Genomic DNA, 18698 nt, shown 5'->3' on the forward strand with positions numbered 1-18698 from the left:
TGAACACTGCTTCTGGCAGGACAACAAGCTCGTTTGTCACCGCATGTGGTGCTGGCAGCCAGCGCTGCACAGCCTCCCCTCTACAGCAGCTGCTGTGTCGTAACATGGACAAAAATTGACCAAAACCAGCTAGAGGGGACACAGAAGCGGAGCCCGACCCTGCCAGGATGAAGTGTTTCACCCTGTGCTGAAGTGTGGCCGTCACCAGACAGCAGCATGGTGGCTCCAAGCAATCAAAAGCATGAAGAACAGCACCCTGAATAATGAGGGGAATGGGGGCTGGGGTCGAATCTGAAATGCATTTTGGGGTGGATCTGTGGCAATGGAGAAGCTTTGCTTAGCGAGTGGCTTGTGGGGATAAAAACAGAACAGCGGTAGCAAAGCTGACACCAACCTGATAGACCAGCTGTTCTCTGCGCGCTCCCCATCCAGAGAGCTGCCAGTGGGCACGTCATCATCTGAGGCAGACCCTGGCGTCCCCGAGCCGCTGTCCCGAGGGCTGCCGATACCCGTTCCTACCCCACCTGCCTCAGTGGGGCCGCAGCAGGCTGCAGGGGCTACGTCACTCTGGGCAGGCATGCCGAGGGCTCTGCGGGGTGTGATTTCCAGCTCTGTCTTGAAGCAGGCAGGCTGCGGTGGCCCTGAGAAGCCCTCTCCACACAGCTTGTCCAGGTCGGGCATGCTGAGGGCCCTCAGCTCCCGCAGCCTGGAGCGGGACAGCGGCGGCCGCCCCATGCCCCGGCTGCGGCATGCCTGCGAGGCTTGGGGGGGAAAGGCAGCTGCGGCTGCCTCAGCACCACCCTCCTCGTTCCTCTGGGGCTTTCCTTCCTCCTTGCCACCCTCTGCCACACGCGTGGGCTCTGTGCTGGTGGGAGACTTGGCCACGGCCTTGGCCGGGCTCGGGCTGCCGCCATAGGAGCTCAAGCTGCGGCGCAAGGCTCGCGGAGTTTCGGCGGGGCTGGCTGCAGTGGCCATTCCACCACATGATCTTCGGGCAATGGGGGACCTCACAGCTGAGTGTATATCGATGGGCTTCACAATGGGCCGGTCAAAATTTGCCAGATTTTCAAATGATTTGATCCTCTGTTTGACGGAGAAGGATGAGGTAGATTCATGTGGCCAGTTCAGCTCATAGTAGTAGTAATTCCTCCTGAAGGTCCTCAGCTTATCGGTGGTGGGGCAGCTAATGTGGCTGGCTGAGGGGGATGTGTCACAAACCCTCTGGATACTTTTGGAGGCATATGCATGTTCCTTCCAACTCTGGCCATTTGGCAGATTCAGATGGACCGTCTTTAACATCCCTGTTGTTGCCTGGGGACACTTGTCCTGTGCAGCAGGGCCCTGGGGGCCTTGCACAGGATGAACCTCTGCAACATGGCAGTCCTCCCTCAAGTGACCCGATAACTGGGCTGGCATCGAGTAAGTCCTCGTCACAGGCTTTGACAAGCCATAGAGATTTCTGTCTCCGGCAGTATCCACTTTCAAGAAATACTGCATGGTCCCCACCTCCTCAGTCAGCCGAGGCACTTCTGTGTTCGCCTCTTCTGTTTTCTCCAGCAATGGCAGCTGCAAAAATGATGCTGGTGAGGAAGAGGTAGAGGAGGATGAGGAAGAGGATGATGATGATGAAAGCTTCACCTCAATGAAAGTGCGCTGGATCTCCTGCCCTTCCAGCTGCTCCTGCTGAACTGAGGGGGACCTTGATGAAGAGGAGCCTCCAGCAGATGGTCCTATGTTTTGCAGATCTAATTGCCTAAAGTCATCTGCACTATAGATGCTCTTGATTGCATTCAGGCCTGTTCCAGGGTTCTCAGTCTTCCCTTTCACATATTCAACTTTTGGTATCCCCTGAGGAGATGATGTGACTTTGGACTGACTGTCTCTGGCTCTGAAATCATCCACCTTAGCACCCTTACCCTGATACAGTGCAGACTGCATGGAAACTTGCTTTTCTTTTGGCTTTCCCCATGCCTGCTGCAGGTCTGTTAGCTCTCCACAGCTACATTTCATTTCACCACTTGCTGTTGGGCTGTTGGTACCATTCAGGACAGGTGAAAGTGGATCTTCGGAAATGACCAGAGATGGTTTATTTTCTAGCTCTGACTTGAGAGTCCTTGAGGCTGTGGAAATGCTCTTGCCAGGATCTGGGTTTGTAGGTGAATTACGGGACAAAGGTGTTTTCTTCCCCAAGAGTTTGGGGGACAGCTGTGGAGAAACAGAAGCCCTTTTCTGATCAGCCCCACTGACTTTGGTAGGATTAATGCCAGAAGAATCCAAATTTGCCTTTGCTTTGCTTTTGATGGTGAACCCTTTTAGCTTTGGTCCTGCTTTTGCCTTCTGATTATTTAAAAGGGTGTCCATTATACTTTTTTGTGCCATTCCCTTAGACTCCTGACAAGATTTTTTCTGTGAGGATGGGCTGTGCAGTATTGTAGCTCCTTTACAGTGATTTGTGCCTGAGCTTTGGACTTTTCCATTTGAAGTCCTTCCTGAAGTCACAGAGTTAATTTTCTCATTTTTCCCTGGCAAGTCATGAGTTGTATTAGCCTTTGGATCTTTAGATCTAGTGGGAAAGGGAGACCTGAGTGATATTGCTCTTGATGACGATGCATTCACATGATTGCTGTCTGTTTTAGATAAGTTGGACAAACTGTTGGTTTCTTTCTTTACTAAGCAATAACTAACAGCATGACTACAGTCATCAGCCACTGCTTCAGATTTGGATCTCTGCTCACAACATCCTTCTTTCTCAAGCAAGTTGTTGTCCAAGCCACTGACATTTCTAGCAGAGCAAAAGCTTTTCTTTCTGCAGTGCAGAGACCCTTCTTCTCCAATGGATTCACAGCATTTCGTATGTCCGTTACTGCTCCCCAAACCCATCTGTTCTTCTGTACTTAAGGCACCATTGTTACAGAAAGAGTAAACTTCAGGGATACTGACTGAGTTCTTTAGAATGTCTTTTTCTGGCAGGAAAACTGAGGAAGGAGAACACAAAGATGCAGAGGACACATCTGAACACTGTGAGGGACATGGAGTGGGACCACTGTGGTCTTCCAAGCCTAGTTTGTTGATGCTTGTCTCCAGTGACCCACACATTGCACAGCCCTCAGTTTGCAAAACTTTGTCGCTGTAAGGGTGCAGTGGGGACAGAGAGGATGAGCTTGTTGCAGCTGTGAGATGCTGTTCCTGTGTAGGCTTTTGCAGCTCATCATTCATGCAACAAATCTCAATTTGCTCCTCATCCGACTCCATTACAGTACAGACTGCAGGGGCACCAGCAGCAGCACCAGGCCCAAGCAACATCTCATTAGCACTATCAAAGGTTTCTGTGACAGACTCTGCATCCGAGTGAGAATCCTCCGCAGCCCCATACATAGATTTTGGAAACGGGTCACTTCTCTCACCTTCCAGAGAGTTTGCTGCAGGCAACTCATCCTCATTTAAACTGCTAAAATTCCTAGAATAGTTATTTAAAGAGTTTTTATTCACAGTAAAAAGTTTGCCTGTGTTAATGGAATCCAACACAGACAGCCCCAAAACCCCTTGTGCATTAGCTCCACAATTCACAGTTTTTTCCAGCAGCTCCTCCTTGGCTGCTTGTGGCTCAGAACCGGGACAGCCTTCATCAGTCCCACAGCAGCACATTGTGGTGTACTCATCTCGGAGGGGGCTTTCTGCTCGCGACGGGGTGCGCGAAGCCCTGCTTTCGGGAGCACCCATCTGGCTGAGCAAGTCATCGATATCGGTGATGGGGATGGCAGCGCAGTCCTCGGCACGGCTGCTTCTCACGGTACCCCTCTGCAGGTCTTTGCTCGTGGCATCAGGTGGCAGTGTTGTTCTCTCCATCGCACAGCCGACACCAGCATTTTGCAAACCTGTTCCTTCTTGCTTCCCAGCACTCGCTTCTTCCCCAGTTGCGAGGATGCTGTTGACATCGGCCTGATTGTGACTGTCTACCCCTGGAGACAGGATGAGGTTTGTAAATCTGCTGACAGCTGTATCATGAGAAAAATAAATAAATAAAAAAGCAAAAGCCTGTCAGACATAGGAAGTCATATACAAAACTCCAGGTTTTATTACAGAAATAGACACCCACATAGTCAGACTACATGTTTTCCTTTTGCTCTGCACTCCTCCTCTTCTGTAATGGTGTTTACAACAACTCAAATTAATCATAACCCTGTGTATTTGAGTAGCACCCAGGAGGGAGCAATCCACTTATCCAAGGTAAGTAGTCATGATCAGTTTAATTCTCATCTTTGAAATTTCAGCAGTCAAGCAGCCAGCTACCAAAGTGTCAGTGTGCAGTAAGTCAGGCTGAGCAGTACAGCTTCTCATTACTTCTTTGATTGAAGATGTCTCCAACAGATTGCAGAGAGTGCACAAAGCCCTGGCATAGCAAACAAAGGTGAATAGATAACACAGTGATGAACTGTGCATAAATAACTTGACTCTGATCCTCCCAGCACTTCTGCAGGTGTTCAATGTGACACGCATGGGTGATGTCGTACAAGCATTACGCATATGGGCTTTACAGGATTTCTAGCACAAACCTTTCCTTGCTTCCACTACATTTTTAACCCGTTCCTGGCCAACACACTGAGCTCCCTATTGCCTTTCTACACTGTTTCTGGGATACCCATCCCCATTCAAGCTTGCCTCCCTGGGGCCAGTACTACCAGATGAGACCCAGAAAGTGCCTGGAGAAGGAAGGGTGTATTCAGAGTCAGTACCCTCTCCTGCCCATTCAAACGCACCAGCACATCTCTCCAATCTTGTACGAACCTGTGGGATTATCTGCACCCATGTTAAGAAGTGCAGATTCATCCTGGAGTCCACAAAGGAGAAGACACCTCAGAAGAGCAATTTGAAGCAGTCAGGTTACGATTTGAAGCACTGCCCTGCTTCAGTGTGCTGGATCAAACACTGAAGAGACCCTCTTTGCCAGTGGGACAGGGTGAGGGGAAGGGTGAGGCAGAAGAGTTACCTGTGCCAACGTACCCCTACCCCAATGCTATCAGTTTGCAAAAGCCACAGCATTCCAAGGAAACAAGTACAGGACTCTGTCAAGCCAGGAATGTCTTAAAGAGCAACTGGAACTGAAGCATCTGGAAGCACTTTAGGCTCCCAGGTATTAATAGGTACAAGAAGAAGATCATAAGCTAAAATGAAGCAAAATATTATGTTCTTCCTGAATTTGAGAAGTATGCTTTTCTTTTTCAAACACTTATTTCCACACCACGTAATTTGTACAGTCTGTGGGGATGCATATATTGCTGTAGCAGCATAAATCAGCCCTGAGCAGAAACTAAGGAAGTATCAAATATTTCAATTCAAACCAGAAAACTTCTTACAAGAAACATGCAAATAAACATTTTGATAAGATTCTAGTTTTCTTGGGTTTTGTATTTCATGTTTCTGCACATTAGAGAATTCTAACACATGAAAGGGAAAGAAAGAAAGGAGGCTTTTATTACCTTTTTCTACATTCATAAAACATTACTTAAACTTCAGATTTAAGAGAGACAGATGTCATTATAAAAGGTCAACATATTTATTGAACAGGCACGGCAGTAAGCCAGGTTGTCTGGACAGGGTAACTGCCAAGTTAGCTCCAGGTCTGCACTCAGACCTCTGCAAATCCTGGCAGGGGGGACATACTGTAAGTATGGGACATACTATAAACTTCACAGAGGAGGTTTGCTCTTCTCATTGTGGTGCTAGGGCAGACCCCGAAAACTGGTTTGGTGATGAAACGCTTTGCCTGCCTCACCAATGCAGGCACAATGTACCCCCTGTTTTTTCTCTGAATTGATGTGGGAAGTCAGGGCAGAAGAAGATCAGACCCAGCTGATCCAAGGGAATTTTTCTTCACTGGTACTCAGAATAAATGGTACAAAAGCAAAGCTACTCTCTCACCTGGTGCTGCTTTCTGGATCTCCAGGGTTACGGATGTGGGAAGACACTGCATAAGCAAGCAGATTTCCTCATACGTCATCTTACTGACTGGGATACTGTTGATGGTGGTAATCTCATCTCCTACAGCCATCCTGCCCCTTGATCCCTGAGGCAATGACAGATTTAAGGAAATTACAAATACACATCAGAAGCCCTCCTACAAGGGTAAAAATTGCAGGGAAGTGTTTAATGGCTTATGAGCAATTCACTATTTCACATCACTGCAGAGCACAGGTACCACTGCTGTCAGTTTGCCAACACATAAATAAAAAGCAAACTGCTTTTGCCAGGAGAGGAACTAATGACCAATCTCAAACAGGAAGATCAAAAGAGCTGCTGGTTTCTCTGATAGATCAGTATTGGGATGGAGGACATAGCCCTCTTCATTTAAATGAATAGGGATAGATCAGCCCTACCTTCTTCAGGACTGGAACACTGTCTATCATTTTTGCATTTCATGTATGAATTATATTCCTGGTCATAACTTCCCCCTGGGCCAATGAGACTCTGCTAATAACGGGGCAGGGCCTGAGCTCTTAAGGTAAAAGCTTAAGCATGTTTCAAAACACTGCACAGTAAGTCAGAGAAAAAGACAGGGACAGAACCCAAATCCCCAGCTCTCAGAGCCCAATTCAAACTGCTACAATACATCCAGATTTGTACACCAGAGTATCCTTCTTCCTCTTTCTGCACTTCTGTGTCTAGGTCAGCAATTCCACATCTGGCACGAAGCAAGTATCCACACTAATATGTGCACATGTTACTGGTACTACCATGGCACTTGGCAAACCTGGCCAGTGTCTAAGGTGTCCTGGTAGCTGATTTGTGTAATACAGGAATACGTGCATATAGAGTAATAGAATGTAATAAACGTTTTTACCACCAGTATTTACTTAATTTGTCTTTGCCCTTGATAAAAAAAAAGGAAACAAAAGAATAGTATTCCTTCAAAACTGTGACTGGGTCAAGTCCCTCTCAGTAGATCTGCCTCTTGACTTTCTTAATTTTGAATCAGTCAGTCTGCGCTTCTGGGTCAGAAACAGTTCATTTAAGAGCAGTTTCAGAACAATATGGAATGAGATGTTTTGCCCAACAGAGACAAACATCTATCTCCCTTGCACTCACTCTCAACAGACCACTTGCTTAATAACAACAACAACCACACACCCCCCCCCCCCCCCATTGCAAAGTGAAAGCAAATCACAACAAGGCGACCAAAATGAAAAAAATACCATTTCTGCTGCTCCACCTGGCCGCAGCCCTGTGACAACAACCTTTAAGGGCATAGCCTGGATTTCCAAATCCAGGCCGAATGACTCGTGCTCATTGCGAACCAGAGTAACTATTTCACCCTGGCCCTGCCCGGCCCCGTCGGGTGCTTCACACTTCTTGCTGTGAGGGAGCATCCTTGCAACAGGCTTATTATAAGAGCCATGTTCGTCTGTCCTCTGTCTCTGAAGGCTTCGGCACTCAGTGCTCATCATGCTTTTCACTCTTGTGACTGCTCTGTGCTCAAGTTTTGGTGATCTCTTAGATTCAAGTTGTGCTTCCCGGAGCTCCTTCAAACTCAGGCTGCCAAGACGAACTTCAGGCACACTTGAGTAATCGAATGCTATGATGGGGAAGAAAGGAGAGTCAATTTGCTCCAGCGTGCTGTCTGCAGACTCCACAGAGTTGCTGAAAACAGGGGAAGAAGTCTCTGTGCCACTGTATCTAGGTGACTCACTGTCCTGGCTCTCATCATCGATTTCTACAGATGAGGTTGAAATAACAATGCCAGTGTCCTCCTGGCTTTTGGCCCTCTGGCTTCTTTGCAAGTGGGAACTCTCGTCATCATCACTAACATCACCATCGTAGAAAACTACCCTTCTCTGTCGATGAAAGGGGCTGCGGGCAGATTTGGGGCTGTCGCTGAGGATGCCGGGTCGGACAGACTCCACGTGCTTGTTGAGAAGGCCAGACGATCTCCCACTATTTGGAGAAGCCAGACCATTTGCTTTTGCCACTCCTGCTTCTCTAGCAGCTAGAAAAAGAAGTTATACTTTAACTGCATTTATAGATGATTTTTAATACCATGCATCTGACTGCAGCAGAGTACATGTGGCTCTGTTTGCAAGGGAAGCTAAACCTCTCCTCACAAAGCAAAAGGCAGGTTTTTCATGTCCTCCCTCTAACTACCATAAATAGCAAGGGGGGGACACAGCAGATAGCTCTACAATTTATGGGTAATTCTCAGAATCAGTTAATGGCACATCTGGTTCTATTTTCAGTTGATTTCTAAATTATGACTATGACCTAAAGAAGAAAGGGATGCAAATTCACATTTGTATTTTACTTTAAACACAGAATTTCTTTCACGTTTTGCTTAAATTATGCTCCGGACTGCCTGCATCAACTTACAGAGAGTGAAAAGTGCTTTGCTGAACAAAGACAGAAGCACACGACAATCAGTTTCAAATTAAAGACCAATAAACCCAAGAACCCTTTCCACATCATTCTCAGAAAGAACTGCATCTTATTTTGTAGAAAGTTTTTTTGTTACTGTTTTGCTTTGTTTTGTGGGTATTTTAACATTTAAAAATGCTTTTAAGCATTAAATAATGAATTTCCAGAGAAAAATAAGCTGTAGACAAAGACACTACTTAAGAAGAACAGGAAAGGGAGAACAAATGTAATATCCTTTGAATTTGAGATCGGGTGCATGTCAGTAAGGAAATGTATGACTCTCTCAGTCAATTACCACAGGGAGAAAGACACATATGCAAAATATCTGATATCAAATTGAACATTTGATTGTTTTTGCACTGCTATATGTGACATTTTGAAATTATGTATTTGAGATAGCTATGAACACTTTCATTTAAATGTAATCAATCAGATGATCATCAGTCATTTGAAAAAAAACCTTGCAGTGCTGTCAATCTACTTTCAGCCAAATCAATCAGATAAAGTCATTTTCACATAATCAGAGCAGCAATTTGCACAAAATGCCATGGAAACAGGCATTTATGTGCATTGTTGTAAGACCCTTCCATTCTCCAGAATTTCATATGACCAGCACGGGCTTGCACTACACTGCCCAGCATTTCTTACCAGCACAGGAATCACCGCAGCACTCTTGAAAAGTGAACCAGTGCTCAGTGACTCTCCCCCCATTAGCCAAATGACCAGAGACACTTCTGTTGCTTACTCAGGTTGCCAGGAAGAAGAGAGCCGTCATCCAACAAACTGTTTCTGTTCTTCTGACGGAGCAGTTCTTCGTCACAGGAGCCAGTTACAGCATCAGAAAACGGGAGCTGGCTTGCACTGTCATGCGAGAAGTACTGGGAAAGCTCTGCCTCGGAGCTCACAGATCCCTGCTGAAAAGAAGTGAGCCTGGTGACCAGATGTCATCGATACTTAAAGCCCCTGCCTGCATGCAAGCACCACAAACTCCACTCACATTGCCATGTCAATAAAGGAAGTTTAAAGCCCATTTTTAAAATAGGGGACTTGTCTGTATATTGAGAGCCAAAGTGTCAAACTTGGATGGTTGAAATGCTGCACATCAATACATTTTTGGACAGTATAATAAATAAAGATTCCAAATCCCACTCCTTTGCAGATGTGGTTCAATGCAGAAACAAGGGATGAAACCATCTATTTTGTGTAATTCCATTTATACTCCTTCTGTGCTGAGAGAAGGGAAGGGTTTATACCTCTGGACACAGCTGGTATGGCTTCTTTGGCTTTCCCAGGAAATATAGAGACTTCTCCACTGCCATGACTATATAGAGAGACCAAGCACTCAGCCTTCTGCCCACAGGCTCAGGACTCTCCAAAGCTGTCCCTGCCTCCCACAGAGCAGGGATGCCTTCGAAGGGGCAGCAGCTCCTCCACCATGCTCTGCACATCACTCCCAAAGGCTACAGCCACCCAGATGAACAGGAGCTTGCTGCTGTCATGACTTAAATGTGTGATGTAACAAACAAACCCTTTTATGGAGCCGATATGACAGGGAAGGAGCATAGGGGTTTGGTTTTGAACTCCTTGATCACGTAAGAGCTTCAGTAAAAGCTGAATTTGAAGCAGATGCTGTTTTTACTGTATCTAATCATTTTACCCGGCTTGCTGGCTCCAGGAAGCGTTTCATAGTCCAGCTGAGGGAAGACGAGGTTTCTCCTTGTTTGGCCTTCACACTAGGAGATGGACTTTTTTGTACAGCTCCTGTTAAATACAGCTTAGTTAGATGTCAAAAATTCAAGTTGTGGTCCATATATCCAAAGAAGCTCCTCATTTACCTTTTGAGCTGAAGGCTGCATTTAATCCCACTTATTTATTATCTGAATTGCTCTCCTAAAGTGAGATTTAATTAACATTTCACAAACTTTCCCTCTGATCAGGCAAAACATTATTAGAGACACATTATGCCAGCCAAGCCCAGGACAGAGCTATGAAAAAAGAGATGAGCAGGAGATGGTCTTCATCACCCACTGGAGAGTGCTGCTGACTAGGTGCATCACTGAAAGACAAAGCAGCAGCCACTGGCAAGGTCTATTTCAAAAAGGGTCTTAGCTGACACAGATATAAAGATGATAATTACAAGTTTGACACTTCTGTCTGAAAATCACCTTATTAGTCACTTTGCCAAGAGTTTGCCTTCATCTGTAACATTTTAGGAATTGCTAAATCTGGAGTTCAAAAACATCGGACAAATGCCAGAGCACACATTTTGACATGATCCCAAAGATTAAAATGGAGTTAAAACATATAATCCAGTATGCAATATCTAGACTTTTTCAAATGGACACTACAATACTTTATCTTTCCCCCCACCTCCCCATCTACATGGATAAGGGTACACAGATGAGGTCAGTTCCTCCTGTCCTTTCCCTACTGGGACGCTGTGCTTCCCATTCATCTTGAAGAGAGGATACAGCATCCACCTCTTGGCAACCCTACTTTCAAATCATGGCAGCCCAGCAAAACAAAGTAAGTAACATGAGCTATGGAGGTGATCCATCTGAACTGGATGTTTTTGATAAAATTTCTGCAGTGGACAGAGTGATTACACTCCCTAAACTGTTCTGCTGTTTTGAGGGCACTCAAAATATTGATGTTGGGGAACCCAAGAGTATGTCGTTAAACATTCCTGCATCTTGAATAGGACACTTATTAGGAAAGAACATGCTGCTACCTGTGATGTGGGATGAGCTAGCATCCTTGCTCTCTCGGTGGGTAGTACGTGCAATTGCTTCATCCATCTCCTGCTCAGAAACCTGAAGTGGAAGACAAAAATCAAACTGGGTAGATGAAGTGAAGATGAAAGTCTGACCACTTATCACTACAAATACATAATTCATTTAGGATATGCTACTATTTTTAAAGATGCAGTAAAGAAGACCTAGTTGAGAGCTCCTAAGTCCTGGTCCCCTTATTCAGAGTTCCTCCAGAACACTCTCCTGCAGAAACTGGGAGGCAGAAGCCTGCTGACTTCACGAAGACCATGTCCAAGTGCCACATTATGCAAACAAATAAAACAGCACTAGACTTAAAAAAATTCAAATGAAGCCATTACAGCACAATTTAAACTCAATTAAATGCTCTACATTGATTTATTGAGAAAATATTACTTTAAAATAGACAAAGACTGCTTTGTACAAGCACACATCAGCAACAGAAGATATTCTACGCTTAACCTACCGGAAGAATACCAGACTTCCTGAGATATTAACTGTCTTTTTAATTTTCATTTCTCCTTGCTTTTAAAGAGAAAACCTAAATCTGTAATTGGTAATTAATGTTTCTCTGGTTTAAGAATAAATACTGGTTTACCATATTTGCTAATTTTGTCCTGAATTACTGCCTTGCACTTAATTCTTATTACTGGAAAACTCCATATAATTTTATAACAGGAACAACTAGTCTGCAGAAATATATATTTAAAAACAGAAAGCAAGTTAATTCTGTCAAAAATAATTTCTATGCACATTGTTTTACATGAATTAAAATTCAGCATAAATAGAGACTAGAAACTTGAATCTTTCTGAACCATGAAGATTTGAAAGATTCCTAAGCAAACTCAGCAGTTCAAACATAGTTTAAATGCCACAGTCACTCAGAATAACAAGAAGAAAGAAAATTTTGTGGTATTTCTCTTGGAAGTACATGAAAACACCAAAGTGAACATATTCAGCAACAAAATGTACTGTGGACCTTTTGTGTCATAAAACAAGGATTAAGTATAAAAGTGTCCACAACAACATAAGCCTTTGTAGAAATACATCTCTGTTTTCAGTCTGTGGCATGACCTAACAGCAAATCAAAAGCCTCCAGGCTCCTGGGGCACATGGCATTCCTAAGGACATGGACCAAGCCCTGAGAATATGCTCCAAGACCTTTACACAAACCTTTGGGTACAAGATGTCCCAAGAGTAAAACTAGGTGCTGTGCAGACTGCAGTATTTGTTTAAAGCTAACCAAAAATCCACACTTCTGCAAGCTCTGCTAATTCTGATTTTTAGCATCCTCTACTCCTCAAGCAGACCAAACTGGAGAGAGACAAGCTAATTCCTAACTACAGTCTGCAGACTGATGTGTTATTAAGAGCAAATAAAATAAAATAAAAAATACCCCTCCCCCCTTCTGTATATCTCCCAGTCCTGTCAGAAAAAGGGTGACAGTGACATAACAATAAATATGGGGCCCCATATGGGCACTCCTTCACGGATCCAGCTATGGGGGATTGTAGACTCAGTACTGCCCGGAGGAGAAAATGCTTTAGGGTCTCTCCAGCCCAACTTTTAGTTTTTCTTAGCATTTCTTGGCAAGGGATTTGTTGTCATTTTAAATATCACTTATGGAAAACTGTAATAGAAGCCACTTGATAGTTTCCCTCCGTTACCAAGTAATAGCAAGCAATTAGCTTAACTCAGTCAGCGATACCTGGTTAGGTCACTCATCAGCTTTCAAGACACCACCACAGCAAGATGAAGGATGGAGGAAAGAGGGCAGGCTCCACTCCATGGAGCTTTTATTTCACGCTACTTAAAGACTCTCCAAAAAGTCTATAAACCTTAATAACACAACCAAATTGAACCATTGTGTGGGCTCAGCCCAGCATACAGACTCCCTAGAAATACTGTTATCTTAGGCTATAAGCCCAATTGTTACTCCCTTCCATGCTTACCTTTAACTAACAGAATCACAACCTCTTTCTTATAAGCAGCACAAGGCCTTGCAGCAATGATAATAAACTCTGGGCAGCAGACCCCAGTTTGTCTATTGTTTGTATATTTGATTTAGCAGAAAATACGCAATTAATTATAAAATGAGAAACCTGAGTTCTCCTAGATATGGATTTATTAAGGTCTCCACTTGTAGTTACAAGTTCAAAAGTCAGAGCTCTTTGGACCCACTAAGGCAAATATTTTTACAGTTTCATTCCTGTTTAAACAGGAAGGTTTTGAACGCTCATTAAATTCTTTGAAATATTGAAATAAAAGAAGTTGTTATTCCCTATAGCTTGGTTAAAAGGCTTTTATCTTCTATCATCCATTTTTAAAAATTGCTTGAAAATACTCACTTTATAAACACAGCCTTATTTCCAAATTGCCCTTGCACAGATTTCACAGTAGCAGTACATTCCAGATTCTCACGTTTTAGTTCCTGAAGAAAAACTTTGATCTTTGGACAGATTTTACTTATTAAAAAAACAGGATTCCTACTCCTTTATTAGAGTTGATCAGTTCATTCTGTTGATATTTATATTCCTGGCCCTAAATCACATTCTACTCAAAGACAAACTAACTGCGAAATAACTTTTAGGACGAAGAGGACTTGTGCCATATTTGTGTTGCCACTTGGTTCAAGTACCAAGAAAAATGGGAACACTTCACTCTAGTAGTTCCAGGAAAATTGCATTTGATCAGTGGGTGACTAAGTGAAAAGCAGCAGGGACAGTCCAGCATTGCTACAACTTACAAAACTGGAAGGCACCACTATAATCCTGACTCCTTGTACAACCACATGCCATGGAGAGAAAAATTCAATATTCTTCATTTGCTGCTTTCCTGACAACAAGACTCAAATTACAGTGCCAGATGAAAACAATGCAGATGTACTAACACATTTTCTCCTCACCTTTGGATTAGGATGCCGACTAATGATTAGGCTGACTGGACCTGGACCACATTCACTCAGGATGGCGTAGGCTTCACTTAATGCCGCGTGACGCAGACTCACCGAATCTGCCTCCAAGATCTGGTCACCTCGACTGCAGAGAGACATAAAGCCAGCTAATCACAACCACCTTTTACAAAAACATTTGTGCTTTCAACTGACGGCCAAGCTTTTTCAAAGATACAAGTGTCTGGAAAAGGTCTGGCTTGAAAAGAAGCCAGTCTTGCTCTTGCTCCCAGTGACGTGAATACTTTTAAGTCCCGTTGACTTCAGGAGGGAGGTCCAGAGATCCCTTCTGCACTTACCATCAGTGCTACAAACCCTATTAAATCAAGAGAGAAAATTGGCTGCATTTGGACCAGGGTGAAAGCAGACTTCAATTCCATCTCTGCATTCAGATATTTGTTGAACACAGAAAAGGAAATACTAGATTCAGATGGGCTGTTCCTTCCCATCATATTGAATTACTTAACACAAACACTGATAAGAAATTAATGATTTAGATATCAGTTTATGAAATGACTCCAAGAAAAAAATTAAGCGCGGTAAGCCTCTATTTACTTCAAATTAACATATAGAACCCATTAAAAACAAAACAAAACAAAAAAAGCCAAACCAAAACAACCCTCTTCTGAAAGAAAAGCACAGACTGTTTAGTTTTGTTTTCCCAATTTCTTAGCTCTTGGTCATGGTGCTCAGACATCTGGAACTATTCAAAAGAAAAGATCATCAACTAGGGATATCATTAAAGCATTCTCCATAATTACTAAAGCATTTGGTTTAAATAGACACTCTCAAATAATCTACTACTGCTGATTTATGTTGGGCTACTTGTGACAATGGAAATGAATTTGCACTGTGAGTCCACACACCAAAGGCAAATTGGCAATTGCACGTGGCAGCCTTCAGTAAACTGTACTTCTGGTATAGGCTCAGGAAAGCAAAGCATTGACTAACGGCTGTATAATCATGCTGCTGCTCTGCCTATCTTTTAGATTTACACAGTTATTAGAAACTACACAAGTGGAGTCACTTAACAGGCACATGATTGAGAGGGAGAGCTCAGATATGGAGGAGCTGGATTCAAAACTCTCCTGGTATTGCAAAGCCAGTATTTGATTAATGAAGTTTTCCAAAAATCAAAACCATCCTGTAAGTTTTGGCTTATGGAGCCATAAACCACTGATGGGACAACAGAAGCAATGTCTCAAAGAAGCAAGTTAGAAATCTGGGAAGCATGCCTGGATATAATCAATCACTTAAACCTAATAAATGATACAGCTGTTACACACAGACCAACCAGCACAGCAATCTTTTCCAAAGAGGCTTACAAGAAAGCAAGTTAGCATTAAATACCGTCTCCTATAGACATTTCTGTTTGGTAGGAACTTCCAAGGGTTTTGCCAGGGACATCACCATAAAATTATCTTCTTCCCTTATTGCAAAAAATCAAATTGCTCTATCACAATTTTCCTAGTGAGCAAGGAAACAGAAGGCACTCTCTACCCATGTGAAAGCAAGGTATGTGCTCAGCCTCTCTGCACCAGTGCTCATGCCACATGTTCAAGGCAGATCATGCACTCCCAGAGAGTCTTCAGTGCAGCCTCCCCTCCCCAGTGACGCTTCCAGTGCCCACCAGCATTTTATGCAGAACGCAGAAAGGTGGAGTATTTCCTCCAATGATTTTTAAAAATGAAGCCTCCAGGAAAGGAACAGCAAATAACTTTCTGTCACTTAATCCAACGTAAAGCACAAGGGAACCCTAAGAATGATTGCTCCTCTCTCTTACGGTTCCTTAAAGACACTCAAACTCCATGACAGAGTAAATGAGATGGGCAGGTCAGCCTGCAGCAATACCAGACAGACAGTAAGGGCAGAAAAGTACTGCTGCAGCCACAGGCACAGCCAGCTGCAAGAACATCTCCCCCAGCTCTTTTTAAGAGTTTCAGGTGACTGAGCTTTTAGCATAGCTCTGCAGATTTCCTCCCAATCTGGGGTCTCTGGCTGCAGCTCTGATAAAAAGACATGAGACTGCACTTCCTGCTGATTGTCTTTCTCAAAGGGTGCTATTAGACTCAGCTTTCCATATAGAGAAGAAAAAAAAAAAAACAAAACCAACAACCCAAACCTTAATGGTCGTGTTGCTTCCAGCACACAGAATAATGTTTCCTGGGCATTTAATACCACTTTGGAATGTCTTTATTGAAATGTTTTCATTTTGGTGAAGTCTTAAGTATAAATCCCCTCCCTGCTACATCAACCAATTGGTGAAAACAAAGTTGCAATCGATTTTATTGTAAAACCACTCTGGCATGTTTCTGCTTTAACTAACCTTAATCTGCCATCCATTTTAGCCACTGATCCTGGGGCCAGGCTGTGAATGTATATCCCCGGAGAACTGTTTTCCAGCGTGAGACAACAGGCACCAATGCCGAGCCCAACCCCTGGCTCTGTGACAAACAAAAAGTACAAAGAAAAGTAGCAGATTGTAATCACACAGGACACACAAGTGTTTGTGTTCCCACATCCTATCTGAGAACAAGACCCATGTATTGTTTCAGGGCTGGCCTTAGGTGCAGTCAGTCAGGAAGCCAAGACCAACAGTGGAAATCAGGATTGAAAATATCTGATCCTGACTGTTTTCTGAGATCCATCACTCCCTGCAAATTTTGCTGTGTGCCGTGGGAACCGCTTGGAAATGTCGCACAAGGTCTGATCTGGTCCAAGGCACAAAGAAGTGGGGGCAGCAATCCAATAAAGATGTCACTTAAAATTATTGCAGAAAACTTGAGCACAGAAGATGCTGCCTACTGCACTGCTCTCTCTTGTTAAGTATCTGCATGGCATTCCTCAGCAAAGATGCATGAAGAAAGGTGAGGGTTATCCCTGGTTCAGTGATTACCTCTTCACCTTTGCTTTCCTTGAGGTAACAGCATTCCTAAAACAGGAATTGCTGGACATCTTACCTTCTCTCTCCAAATTTTTTAACCAACCTTTAAAATCAGCATATTTTAAGCCTTTAAAATAGGCATATTTGTCCCACCACATATAGCGTATGCTCTAAGTTTATCTTGTGCAATTACTGATAATGAGAGCAAACCTCAAGCAGCAGTGCAAACAGCTCATCTGGGCAATTCTGAGCACTCTGTGTGGCCTTGCCTTTCCCAGGGCTGCTCTTCACAAAAAGGGCATAGCCATTTGGACTGCCAAGAGGCTGATTCATATTTTGCCCGCTATCTCACAGCTTCCCCCTTTCAACAGCATGGGCATTGACTGCTACCCATAAGAGTCTGCTGACTCTGGAGCAGCAAAACATGGAAGGGGGAACTCTTCAGTTTTTGCATCAGAGGATGTTTTTCACCCCCATCTCGTGGTTCAAGATCAGATGGACATGGATAGGTGCCCTCGATATTAGAGTCTCTAGCCAATTCCCCAAAACTCCCCTAAAAAGTACAGATTCATTCTCCAAGCCCATTTTCAATGGACCATCACCTTTATTGAGCGTCACGTCCATGACGATTCTGTCCTTCGGGCCAGGTCCTTTGCGGTTGGAGGATGAACCATCTGCCTCATCAGGGCCAGTGACCTGCACGCCACCGCTAGCGCTGGAGCTGGGCGAGCTGGAGCGGCTCAGCAAGGTGGGAGTCACGCAGGGCGTGAGGCTCGGGCTGCGCAGGCGTGTGCGCACCGTCAGGGTCACCACACCTTTCTTGAGTTGCTGGAGAGACATCAGAGAGCCCCAATAAGGTGACACGATACATCAACATTTGTCAGTAAACCTGCATACAGTAATTTGTAGCAGCAAAAGAATATAAGCCAAGGGTATGAAATGCACTGAAAAAAGAGGAGCGTGAATCTCTTCCATATTACATCCGTGTTACCTTAAACCTCTGAATGGCCTCTTGATGGGTCAGTCCTTGTAGAGACTCTCCATTAACTTCTAGGATTTCATCCCCTGGTAATTAGATAGAAAAAAATTAAGTCAGCAATATACAGACTACAGAGATGTAAAAGACCTTTCCTGTACATAAGGTGACCCACTACTATGAGGATTCCAGTTAACTGCTCAGTAAAAAGCCTTTTACTGTTCTCAGTTTATCTTCACTGGTCCTAATGCCTTTACAAGTTAATAGTGACGAATTAGCAGAGTAAAGACTGTTCAGCAGAGATCCTTGGCATTTTCATACTAACACAAGCTGAAAACACTACGGATTTTAACGAAGTCTGAAAATAGATGCTCACAACATGAAGTCCAAAGGGACTATAAAACTCTCTTTCTTTTGTGATCATCAACAGGAGAAATGAGAATATAAGTGAAACACTACATCACATCACTTCAAAGCCTATTCAAAGAAAACTAACCTTGCATCCACATGCAGAAAGTAAACGTGTCCTCTTACTAAATGCTTGCAAATGGAGAACTGTGTAGTCCATACACCACAATAGCAAATGCCTTTCTCACCCCAATGAACAGGTCCTGTCATATTTCTACCTGCTTCCAGGCTCTGGGTTCTACTACTTATACCCAGCTGTGTTAATGTATCATCATTTTATTAAAAGGAGGGTCAGTATGATTCAGA

The 18698-nt window shown here is 43.8% G+C and overlaps 1 protein-coding gene across 5 annotated transcripts in view; it reads right to left on the reverse strand.

Annotated features, from left to right (window-relative positions):
* Window positions 1-18698, reverse strand: part of PDZD2 (PDZ domain containing 2) — a 139831-nt gene that overhangs the window by 14055 nt on the left and 107078 nt on the right. For 4 of the 5 annotated variants that reach the window (XM_074931334.1, XM_074931332.1, XM_074931335.1 and 1 more), the window contains 10 exons: window positions 18000-18073; window positions 17611-17836; window positions 16451-16568; window positions 14080-14212; window positions 11135-11216; window positions 10061-10164; window positions 9149-9317; window positions 7191-7981; window positions 5920-6064; window positions 395-3995 (listed from right to left, as the gene is read on the reverse strand). In XM_074931334.1, the coding sequence (XP_074787435.1) occupies window positions 395-3995; window positions 5920-6064; window positions 7191-7981; window positions 9149-9317; window positions 10061-10164; window positions 11135-11216; window positions 14080-14212; window positions 16451-16568; window positions 17611-17836; window positions 18000-18073 (5443 nt within the window). The remainder of the gene's footprint in view (window positions 1-394; window positions 3996-5919; window positions 6065-7190; window positions 7982-9148; window positions 9318-10060; window positions 10165-11134; window positions 11217-14079; window positions 14213-16450; window positions 16569-17610; window positions 17837-17999; window positions 18074-18698) is intronic. The other variant, XM_074931333.1, reaches the window with a different exon arrangement.

Source organism: Athene noctua, chromosome Z (assembly GCF_965140245.1).
Source record: "Athene noctua chromosome Z, bAthNoc1.hap1.1, whole genome shotgun sequence".
NCBI lineage: Eukaryota > Metazoa > Chordata > Aves > Strigiformes > Strigidae > Athene > Athene noctua.